Below are 12,394 nucleotides of genomic sequence, written 5' to 3' on the forward strand. Positions count from 1 at the left end.
TGAGTGTGTCAATATTATGAGAGTAAAGGAGAAATACACAGGAGGAAGAGGGTAGTTTTTCCCTTATAGCTTCTCACTCATTTCATTTCGTTCTTTGCAAAGTCACCTTATCCGAGACGCCTTCCCCAAATCATCCCTCCATCTAAACAGCGCCGCAGTTCTCATCATGCTAGCTCCTGCCTCAGTCTTCGTCGTAGCCCTTCCTTCTACCAGCCATACCGTATAGTTGTTTGCTTGCTCACCCTTTCTCTGCCTTCTAGGATACAAGCTCCATGGGATCCTGGACTTTGTTCTTTGCTCCCTCCTCAGTGCCTGCATTGGTGTCTTTCACACAGGAATGGCTTAATACATATTTATTTGATGAAAGATGAATAAATGAATGAATGAGAAATACTAACCATTTACTATACTATGGGAACCCTTAACTGGTAAAATATTTTGAAGTGACATGTTATACAGCACTCTACACAAAACAGAAGAAAGCCACGTATCTCACATGGAAGCTTAAGACCATTTTAACAACATAAATGAACACTTTCCTTTTAAAAAATTGTTCTTCTATGCCCAGCAAAGGAAAACCATCAACAAAATGAAAAGACAACATGTGGAATGGGAGAAAATATTGGCAAATGATGTGACTGACAAGGGGTTAATATCCAAAATATACAAACAGCTCATATAACTCAATATCGAAAAAACAAACAACCCAATCAAAAAAATGGGCAGAAGAGCTAAATAGACATTTTTGCAAAGAAGACAAACAGATGGCTAACAGGCACATGAAAAGATGTTCAACATTGCTAATTATTAGAGAAATGCAAATCAAAACCACAATGAGGACTTCCCTGGTGGGGCAGTGGTTAAGAATCCGCCTGCCAATGCAGGGGACACGGGTTCGAGCCCTGACCCAGGAAGATCCTTCATGCCGCGGAGCAACTAAGCCCGTGCGCCACAACTACTGAGCCTGCGCTCTAGAGCCCGCAAGCCACAGCTACTGAGCCCGTGTGCCGCAACTACTGAAGCCCGTGCGCCTGGAGCCCGTGCTCTTCAACAAGAGAAGCCACTGCAATGAGAAGCCCGCACACCACCACAATGAAGAGTAGCCCCCGCTTACCGCAACTAGAGAAAGCCCGCGCAGCAACGAAGACCCAATGCAGCCAAAAATAAATAAATAAATCTATTAAAAAAAAATAGGACAAGGAATACCTGTATACCCTTTACCCAGATATGCCTTATAGTTAACACTTTACTCCATTTGCTTTATCTGTGTTCTATCTACCTATCTATCTGTCTATCTATCCATCCATCTATCTATCTATCCATCCATCCATCTATAATTAAAGGGTGAGTTTCATCCATCGTGGCTCTTTAACCCTAAATACTTCAGTGTGTATTTCCTAAGGATAAGGGTCTTTCTCCTCTAACATAACCATAGTTGTCAGCTTTATAAATTCATAAGATTACCTTGATTTCAGAATTTAACCTATCATCCATATTCCAATGTGATCAACTGAGCCAAAAACATCCTTTATGGCATTTTCTCCCTCCAGCACAGGATCCAGCCTAGGGTCGGGTACTACATTTGTTTGTCAAATCTCTTTACCCTCCCTGATCCTGGGACATTTTCATAGCCTTTATCTTTTCTGACACTGACATTTTGAAGAAGGCAGTGTCTACCACCCCTGCGCCTAACACACACTTTTTCTCTTGTAACTGAACGTTCCTCATTCTGCATTTGATGTTTTTTGTGATTAGACTGACGTTATACATTCTCTGTTGTAACACGGCGAGGGGATGCTGTGTCCTCCTCAGGGTATCGCATCTGGAGACAATGTCCAGTTATCCTCACTGGTGATGTTAATTTGATCACCTAGTCAAGGTTTGCCCAATTTCTCCACCGTACTATTACTGTTTTTTTTTTTTTCCTTCCTCCTTTGCAGTTTATGTCTATGGGGAGACAGTTTAGGATCATGCCAGTATTCTCCTCATCCAAATTTCCCCTCAGATTTAACATCCATTGATGATGCTTGCCTGATTCAATCTTTACCACGACAGTTGCCAAATGATAATTTTCCAACTCCAGCACCTCCTCAACATTTGCCAGTTGACCCTTGTCATTCTGCTATTTTTTTTTAATTGGGAAGGACTCATCAATTCTTCTCAGTACAACTTTCCACATATCCAAAACGTCAGATAATCTCTCAGCACCGTTTTTCCCCCTGTACACATTCCATCTGGAGCTCTTCGTCCTCTCCACTTCAGACTTGTGGTCCCCTGGCTGCTGCATAGCTGCCTTCCTGAGATTTTCACTTCTTATCATCTAAGGAATTTCATGGCCTTTTTTCTGTGTTGGATCCTGTTTCCTGAGTCCTGTGCCTTCCTCTTTCTTAGTTTCCTTTTATGTTTTGAAGAGAAGAGACATTCTTCTCTAGCTTTCTGAGAAAAGGTAGGCAACAAGTTAATTTTTTTTGAGCATATGTGTGTCTAAAAATATCTTTACTTATTCATTCACTTTACTGATAATTTGGGTATTGAATTCTAGGTTAGAAGTTATTTTCCCTTGGAATCTTTAGTGTCTTTTAGTTTCTGTTGCTGCACGGAGGAAATCCAAATGCAGTCTGATTCCTGATACTTTTGATGTAACCTGATACTTTGTATGTAACATACTTTTTTGGTTTTCATTCTGAATATTTTCATTTAAAATATTTCCTCTACCTCTTATGGTATAAAATTTCTCAGTGTAGCTCCTTTTTAATTCATCATTCTGAGGCCTGGGGTGGGACCTTTCAATATGAAGACCTATGTCTTTCAGGTCTGAAGAGTTTTTTTGTGTTTTCTCTGTGTTAATTTCTTCCAGGTGTTTTCTTATTCTCTCTTTCTGGAATACCTATTTGTCAGATGTTGGACTTGACTGATGCTTTAATTTTCATATTGTTTCTCTTTTATTATCCATCTCTTTGACCAACTTTCTGAGAGATTTTTTTTAACCTTATCTTCCAAACTTATTAGTGAAATTTTTATGTTAGGTATCATATTTTAAATTTCTAATTGCTTTCTTTATCTAATACATTTTTTTCTTTTTTCTTAGAGTATACTGTTTTGTGAACAGAATACATATATCTTCTTATCCTAGAATGTTATTTTTGTTTTCTTTGGGAAAATGTTTTTCTGTTTGCCTTCTCTCTTGGGTTCCTTTTTCATTTGCTTTAATAGCTTTTATCTCAAAGATATTCCCTGTGATCCTTTACTGTCTTCATATTTAAGAATGAGGTATTAGTCATCTCATTGGAAGCTTTCTGAGCGTATGGAAGTTCTCTGATTTGCCTCATTGTAGGCAAGCTTTTAAAAATTATTTTATTTTAATTAAAAAATTTGAAATTGCAGTAAGATACACATAATACTTACCATCATAATAATTTTCAAGCATACATTTAAGTGTACATCTCATTAGTGTTAAGGACATTCACATTGTTGTACAGCCAACCTCCAGCTCTTTTCCTTTTGCAAAATTGAAATTCAATATTCATTAAAAAACAACTGTCCATTTCCCCCTCCCTCCAGCCCCTGGCAACCACTCTTCTACTTTCTGTCTTTATGAATTTGACTACCTTAGGTATCTCCTATAAGTAGAATCATACTGTGTTTATCTTTTTGGACAGGCTTCGTAATGTCCTCAAGCTTCATCCATATTGTCCCAGGTATCAGAATTTATTTCATTTTTAAGGCTGAATCATAGTCCATTGTGTGGACACACCACATTTTGTTTATCCATCATCTATCAGTGGACACTGGGGTTGCTTCCGCCTTTTGGCTATTGCAGATAATGCTGCTATGGACATGGGTGTGCAAATATCTGTGGGTGTGCAAATATGGGTGTGCTATGGACATGGGTGTCTGTAAAGACTCTGCTTTCAATTCTTTTAGGTATATAACTAGAAGTGGAATTGTTGAATCATATGGTAATTCTATTTTTAATTTTTTTGAAGGCCCACAATTGTATTTGCACCATTTTACATTCCTATCTGTAGCGCACACTATTCCAATTTTTATACATCTTTGTCAACATTTGGTATTTTCTGTTTTTAAACAGTAGCCATCCTAATGAGTGTGGGTAAGCTGTTTTAAGTGTATAGTTTTGGGCCCTGCTTTTTCCACAGAAAATGATCTTGAAAATTCTTTTTTCCATGTCAGTAGTTTTTGTTTGTTTTATTTTTAGGCCATGCGGCATGCGGGCCAACCAGGGATCGAACCTGGGCCCCCTGCATTGGGAGTGTGGAGTCTTAACCACTGGACTACCAGGGAAGTCCCCTCAATAGGCATTTTTTTAAACATGATTTTTAATGGCTGTACTATTTAACAGATTCCATAATGTAACATTTTAATTCATCTTCAGTAATTTTTCAGGGTATAAATAATGTTGTGCAGAATATCCTTATAAAGAAATCTTTGTGTACATCCCTGATATTTTTCTTAGTTGCTAAGGTCCTACAGGTTGAATTCTTGTATCAGAGGATATATGTTTTTGACATATAGTCCCAGATTGCTTTCCTGAAAGGTTGCATCAGTTTATATTCCTACCAACAGTATGAAAGTATCATCCACACTGAATATTATCAGACAAAATTATTTCAATGTAAGATCATAAATACAAGGTCAGTAAGACTATATACATCAACAGATAACAGTGGTCAACTCTGAGAATAGTTCTGGTTTTGACATATGAATGGTTATGTAAAATGCTAGATTAATTTTTATTGTTTGTATTTTTCAGGAAGAACATATGTAATAATTATATAAAAATAAATATTTCAATTTCCTAACAAAACGGAAATGGTTGAAATTATATACTTATTTTATTTTTTAAAACTATTTATTTATTTATTTAAATTATCTACTTCTAAATGACAAGATCGTGTAACTGTAATATGAAATTTTCTCATAACTTTTTCTGAGAGCAGTGCCACGTAAGCAGTGCAAGAAACCTTGAATTTTACCTTCTTTATTTTTTTAAATTTTTTTTGATTTAATTTTATTTATTTTTTTATACAGCAGTTTCTTATTAGTCATCAATTTTATACACATCAGTGTATACATGTCAATCCCAATCGCCCAATTCAGCACACCACCCCCGCCTTGGTGTCCATACGTTTTTTCTCTACATCTGTGTCTAAATTTCTGCCCTGCAAGCCTGTTCATCTGTACCATTTTCTAGGTTCCACATATATGCGTTAATATACGATATTTGTTTTTCTCTTTCTGACTTACCTCACTCTGTATGACAGTCTCTAGATGCATCCACGTCTTTGTTCCTTTTTATGGCTGAGTAATATTCCATTGTATATATGTACCACATCTTCTTTATCCATTCATCTGTCGATGGGCATTTAGGTTGCTTCCATGACTTGGCTATTGTAAATAATGCTGCAATGAACATTGGGGTGCATGTGTCCTTTTGAATTATGGTTTTCTCAGGGTATGTGCCCAGTAGTGGGATTGCTGGGTCATATGGTAGTTCTATTTTTAGTTTTTTAAGGAAGCTCCATACTGTTCTCCATAGTGGCTGTATCAATTTACATTCCCACTAACAGTGCAAGAGGGTTCCCTTTTCTCCACACCCTCTCCAGCATTTGTTGTTTGTAGATTTTCTGATGATGCCCATTCTGACCGGTGTGAGGTGATACCTCATTGTAGTTTTGATTTGCATTTCTCTAATAATTAGTGATGTTGAGCAGCTTTTTATGTGCTTCTTGGCCATCTGTATGTCTTCTTTGGAGAAATGTCTGCTTAGGGGGCTTCCCTGGTGGCGCAGTGGTTGAGAGTCCGCCTGCTGATGCAGGGGACACAGGTTCATGCCCCGGTCCGGGAAGATCCCACATGCCACGTAGCGGCTGGGCCCATGGGCCATGGCTGCTGAGCCTGCGCGTCTGGAGCCTGTGCTCCGCAACGGGAGAGGCCACAACAGTGAGAGGCCCGCGTACCGCAAAAAAAAAAAAAAAAAAGAAATGTCTGCTTAGGTCTTCTGCCCATTTTTGGATTGGGTTGTTTGGTTTTTTAATATTGAGCTGCATGAGCTGTTTATATATTTTGGAGATTAATCCTTTGTCTGACGATTCATTTGCAAATATTTTCTCCCATTCTGAGGGTTGTCTTTTTGTCTTGTTTATGGTTTCCTTTGTTGTGCAAAAGATTTAAGTTTCATTAGGTCCTATTTGTTTATTTTTGTTTTTATTTCCATTTCTCTAGGAGGTGGATCAAAAAAGATCTTCCTGTGATTTATGTCAAAGAGTGTTCTTCCTATGTTTTCCTCTAAGAGTTTTATAGTGCCCGGTCTTACATTTAGGTCTCTAATCCATTTTGAGTTTATTTTTGTGCATGGTGTTAGGGAGTGTTCTAATTTCATTCTTTTACATGTAGTTGTCCAGTTTTCCCAGCACCACTTATTGAAGAGACTGTCTTTTCGCCATTGTATATCCTTGCCTCCTTTGTCATAGATTAGTTGACCATAGGTGCGTGGGTTTATCTCTGGGCTTTCTATCCTGTTCCATTGATCTATATTTCTTTTTTTGTGCCAGTACCATATTGTCTTGATTACTGTAGCTTTGTAGTATAGTCTGAAGTCAGGGAGTCTGATTCCTCCAGCTCCGTTTTTTTCCCTCAAGGCTGCTTTGGCTATTCGGGGTCTTTTGTATCTCCATACAAATTTTAAGATTTTTTGTTCTAGTTCTGTAAAAAATGCCATTGGTAATTTGATAGGAATTGCATTGAATCTGTAGATTGCTTTGGGTAGCATAGTCATTTTCACAATATTGATTCTTCCAATCCAAGAACATGGTATATCTCTCTGTCTGTTTGTATCATCTTTAATTTCTCTCATCTGTGTCTTATAGTTTTCTGCATACAGGTCTTTTGTCTCCCTAGGTAGGTTTATTCCTCGGTATTTTATTCTTTCTGTTGCAATGGTAATCGGAGTGTTTCCTTAATTTCTCTTTGAGATTTTTCATCATTCGTGTATAGGAATGCAAGAGATTTCTGTGCATTAATTTTGTATCCTGCAACTTTACCAGATTCATTGATTAGCTCTAGCAGTTTTCTGGTGGCATCTTTAGGATTCTCTATGTATAGTATCATGTCATCTGCAAACAGTGACAGTTTTACTTCTTCTCTTCCAATTTGTATTCCTTTTATTTCTTTTTCTTCTCTGATTGCCGTGGCTAGGACTTCCAAATCTATGTTGAATAATAGTGGTGAGAGTGGACATCCTTGTCTTTTTCCTGAACTTAGAGGTAATGCTTTCAGTTTTTCATCACTGAGAATGATGTTTGCTGTGGGTTTGTCGTATATGGCCTTTATTATGTTGAAGTAGGTTCCCTCTATGCCCACTTTCTGCAGAGTTTTTATCATAAATGGGTGTTGAATTTTGTCAAAAGCTTTTTCTGCATCTATTGAGATGATCATATGGTTTTTCTTCTTCAATTTGTTAATATGGTGTATCACATTGATTGATTTGCGTATATTGAAGAATTCTTGCATTTCTGGTATAAATCCCACTTGATCATGGTGTATGATCCTTTTAATGTGTTGTTGGATTCTGTTTGCCAGTATTTTGTTGAGGATTTTTGCATCTATATTTATATACTTATTTTAATATGTATGCTTTTTGGTTTTATTAAAGTTAAACCTTTTTTCCTCTTTATTATCTTTCTCCTTTTGTGAAATATCCACTCACTTCATTTGTCTGTATTTCCTGAGTTGTTAGAAGTTTTTATATATGAATTCTCTTCACCATACATGTCAATAATATTTCCCCCTTTTTCTTGTTTATTTTCTACTTCCAGAAGCTAAAAAAGTTGAATGTAGGTAGCTACATTTATCCATCTTTTACTTCATGATTACTTTATCAGCTTTTATAGTTAGACAGCTTTTTTCTGCATTCTGAGGTCGGATATTCATCTGCATATTTTTTTACTTTGTTTTATGTGTATCTGCGTGTATTTAACATTTCACCCTTGAATTCGGCTGTAATTTATTTCAGTGCATATTTTGATAAGGAATATAACTCCAAACAGTAACTGTCCCAGCACCATTTGGAAGCCAACATTCCTTTCTTTACCAATGCACTGGGGGTGGGGGGACGGGGGGTGCTCCCGGGAGGAGTGAGCAGTCAGCTCAGCAGGAAGTGACTCGCCCGGGGCTTTGCTGCTCACATCGGGGTCCGCGCGGCTCAAAGGGCGCCCGGGCAACAGCTGGAAAACGCAGAAACTGATTTTGTTGGAGTTTTCCGCAATCAGCTCGGAGTCGCGATGACAACTTTTTAATCTTGCTTTGCTCGGTGCTGTAAGACGTCCCGAGCGCAGGTCGCCACGCAGCGTCTCCCTCGACGCGAGCGCCTGGGAGTCCTGCAGACCGGGGGGCGGGGGTGGGGGGGAGTGCGGGAGGTGGGCGTGTGGAGCCGGGACGGAGACGGGGATGTGTGCGGGGCGGTGACGGGCGTGTGCTGGGCGGGAACGGGCGCGGCCTGGGCCGGCGGGCTCCTCGGCTTGCGATCCAGGCCGCGCTTTGACGACCGGCCTTAGCAGCATGCTGGAGAACGGTCCTCTTCCGCAGCAGCCTAGGGGCACTGAGCGGCGCCGAGCGGTCCTGCCGCCCCTCGTCAGGCTCGGGCTGCCTGGCTGGGAGAGCTGAGGGCGGCGCCACGAGGCCGGGGGAGCTCGCCGGCCGCCAGGGGGCAGCAGAGATCCCGGCGGCGCAGGGCCCGCGGAAGCCAAGCGGAGTGAGCGGCGGAACGGAGGTCAGGTTCACGCTGTTAGCTTGCTTTTGCGGCTCTCGACAGATGGCTCTGCTCCCGCTCCGACTTGACTTGCGGCTCCTCTTCCTGTGCCCGGCAGTAGCCGAGCACGTTTTCGGTCGAAGCTTCTTCCGCGGACCCTTCCGCGCGTTCACGCAGTTATGGCCCGGGGCAGATTGGCCCGGACCTTTTCCCCAGCGTCCTCTGCGCGGTCGTGCTGGAGCGCCCTTCTCCGCGTTCAGCCCACCCCAGCCGGGCGCGCTCTCCCGCCCGGACCTTCTTCCCAGCGTCCTTTGGGCGGCCGTGCCCGAGCGCCCTTGCTCGCGTTCAGTCGGGACGGAGCTTCGTGTGCGCTGCGTGGTAGAGGTGCGTGAGTGGGGTCTCCGCCGGGTGGGGAGCTTGTCTTGCGAGTTCCGGCTCAGTGGTCCCAGGCCCAGCAGCGTGTGCTGAACCGCGAGGGCGCTGCGGCCCGAGGGCGCCGGGACGGGCGGGGCGGGGACTGGGCCGCGGGGTAATTGGTGCCCGCGGGCGGGGACGGAAGGTGTACGCGGCTGGGCCGCCGCGCGGGAGAGGCTGCGGCGGGGAAGGAGTTAACCGTTTAGGAGGGATTTGACAGGTGAGCGCGTCTTCAGCCTTTCTAGACCTTTCTTTAAAAATTGAGAGAGAATTCACATACGACTAAATTCATCCTTCTAAAGAGACCAGTTGAGTGGTTTTTAGTATAGTCAGGGGATTGGGCCGCCATCGCCGCTGTCCAATTGCAGAGCGTTTCATCGCCCCGGAAGGAAATCCCGAGCTCGTAGTAGACGCTTCTCCTGTCCCGCCGCCCAGCCTCACCAGGCCGCTTTCTATCTCTGAGTTTACGGGGCGAGGATAGTTCACCTCACTGCAGTCAGACGGCGTTTGTCCTCTCGTGGGCGGCTCCTTGCGCGCGGCACAGGTCCTCGGGGTTCGTCCGCGCTGTAGCAGTGGTCGGCACTCGCCCCTCTTTACGGCCGAATGATAATAGTTCAGCGTAGGGAGAGACCATGTTGTGTTTCTCCGTCAGTCGATGGGCATTTGGGTTTTTGCACCTTTTGGCTTCCGAGACCTTTTGAGCTCTGTTCCCCCACGGAACTCACAGTCGGAGGCACAGTCAACTTAAAACCCTTCTGCCAACATTGAACTCTGGGATCGGAGCAGGTAGTGTTCCAGTGGCGTCGGGTCAGCTGTCTTGCAGGAAAGTTTGACAGGGTTTCTGTCCTCGGCTCAGCACTTGCTCGGCCGTCGGCTGTGGTGGTCACAGGCAGAGAAGCGTCGGTGTGCGGGTGTCATCAGCGATGCCGCCAAGACCTGTTGGCGCGTGACAGGAACCGGGTGGACTCGGAGATGAGCGCGTGAAGAAGGTGGCTGAGAGCTGTGGGAGACGTCTGACCTCCGAGCACGCCCAGTTCATCTCCGTTATTTGCGGATGCACGGCCCGGCTAAAACTCCTCGGGAGCCTCCAAGTAGATAGCAGGGCCAACGCGCCCGTCCCCAGCTCAGGTCCAGTAAGGCGTGCCCCTGCCTTCTTGTCTCCGCTCACACTATAAACCTGCGTCCTTGTTGTGGCAAGTTTAGTGCCACAGTTTTATGCTTTTCGTTAGTGATTCCATTTTCTTCCTTTAACGCATTTTTAAAAAACTGACTGAGGGATTCTTTAAATTCTGTAGTTCTTTACAACTTTCAGAAGTACCACTGCCCCGCCCTTGCCCCTCCCTTCTTCCCTCTCCCCACTGATAACCACTGGTTTGTTCTCTGTATTTGTAAGTCTGCTTCTTTTTTGTTTTGTTCACTAGTTTGTTGTGTTTTTTAGATTCCACATATAAGTGATATCATGCAGTATCTGTCTTTGTCTCTCTGACTTATTTCACTTAGCACAGTGCCCTCCAAGTCCATCCGTGTTGCTGTGATTTCACGGTTTAGAATGTTCTCCAAGCTTAGTGCTGAAGTGCTGTCTGGTGTTCGAAGTGCAGGGTGGCTGTGATGTGCCTTACAGAGACACGCACGGCAAGCTTCTCTTAGATGAGCTTTGTTCGGGCCTGAGTTACGTGCTGTTGGCTGTGATTTCAGTAGTTATGCATCAACAATACATACTAAATAGGGTGCCTTTAATAGACAGAAACAGGCAAAGCAAGCTTTTGTATTGACTGGTCGATGAAAATGTAGTGACTGGAGGCTCGCAGGAACCTAGGCCTGTATTTCTGCTAGGAGCAGTGGCTCGGTGTTGGATTATTGAGTGTTCGTGGTAACTGTAGAACATGAGTATCATGAATAGTGAGAATGGACTATGTAACCAATTTAGTTATTCAAGGGCAGAAAGCCTAGTGGGGATATTGATTCAACTTCTGTGACTTTTAACATTTTTCCGCTCAAGGTATTCATTTTTAATAACGTTCTGGCAGTTTTGAAGCGGAGAGGAGCTAAAATAAAGCTAAAATGCTGTTTATTCTGCAAGCTGGGTAGGGACTCTGCTCAGTCCTGGAGATTCGGTAGTTAGTATACGGCCCCGCTGTTCTCCAGTGGCAGAGTGTGGGTTATGGTGTGCTGTGATAAATGTGTAAATGCTATGGGAACATAGGGTTAATTCTGTTGAGAGTGTAGTGAGGTGTGTAAGGCTTCAAGGAAGAGATGACATTTTGAGATGTTTCCTTCTTTTTACTTAAATAATTCTTTTTCTACTCTGTTGCTAAATTTTGAAAGAAGTCTTACGAACATGAGAGTAGCATGTACATAAATGAAAATAAAGGATTTTGATACCCAGTCCTGTTCTTCTTGATCTGCACAGTCAGAAATTCACCGCTCACTGAGCTTGGTCACTTCTACCTGTGATGCAAATCCAGAGTCCACCCTTTCTCTCCGTGGCTGTTTTCTTGGTTGAGCCTCTGTCATTTCCTCTCTGGACTGTTGTAACGTAGACTCCGGCTGCTCTCTCCATCAGTTATTCGCTGCTGACACAGACCTTTAATTCTCAGCCTGAAATTTCCATTGCTCTCCCATGTTTACAAACTAAAGTTTTACGCTTTTAAAGGTGGCTTATTTAACCCTTCATGATAATGCCCTGCCCTGTCTTTAATAAAGATGAGGTCAGACAAAAGAGGAAACTATCCTTATGTAGCATGCCTTCTTTCGTCTTTACTCCTTCCTTCCTTTCTCCGTCCCTCCATATATAATTAGAAATGCTTTTAGGTGATAAGGAAATAGATGAGAATAAAAAACATTTTTGCCAATCTTAATATCTTGAATTCATCAGTTTCATGATTACAGCCACTATCTTAGCTAAGGCTCTTACCCCTCACCCCCCCAAAGGTCTTTTTTATTTTTTGGTCATATGTTTTTATTTCTTTGGAAAAATACCTATCAGAAGAATTCTTGGGTCATACGGTAAATGCATGTTTAATTTCTAAAGAAATTGTCAGATTTGTTTCAAAAATTATAAAACCATAAAGCTTCTAGAAGAAAATATGGAAGAATATCGTCATGATCTGGAGGTGTGCAAAGGTTTCTTAGACAAGACTCAGAAAGCAATAACCACTGGGGGAAAAAAAAGATAAATTGGATTACATTAAAATTGAAAACTTCTTATTTAAG

General features: G+C 42.4%; 1 protein-coding gene across 1 annotated transcript in view; it reads left to right on the forward strand.

The window, feature by feature from the left end:
• The first annotated feature begins 8,830 nt into the window (after nucleotides 1-8,830).
• The window catches only part of RAD52 (RAD52 DNA repair protein), a 31,444-nt gene continuing 27,880 nt past the window's right edge, over nucleotides 8,831-12,394 (forward strand). Inside the window, 1 exon segment of the mRNA XM_089919960.1 lies at nucleotides 8,831-9,151. Coding sequence (XP_089776086.1) covers nucleotides 8,831-9,151 — 321 coding nt within the window.

The sequence above is a fragment of the Delphinapterus leucas genome, chromosome 11 (genome assembly GCF_059928025.1).
Source record: "Delphinapterus leucas isolate spDelLeu-1000000601 "Yukka" chromosome 11, BTC_Dleu_Yukka2, whole genome shotgun sequence".
Taxonomy (NCBI): Eukaryota; Metazoa; Chordata; class Mammalia; order Artiodactyla; family Monodontidae; genus Delphinapterus; species Delphinapterus leucas.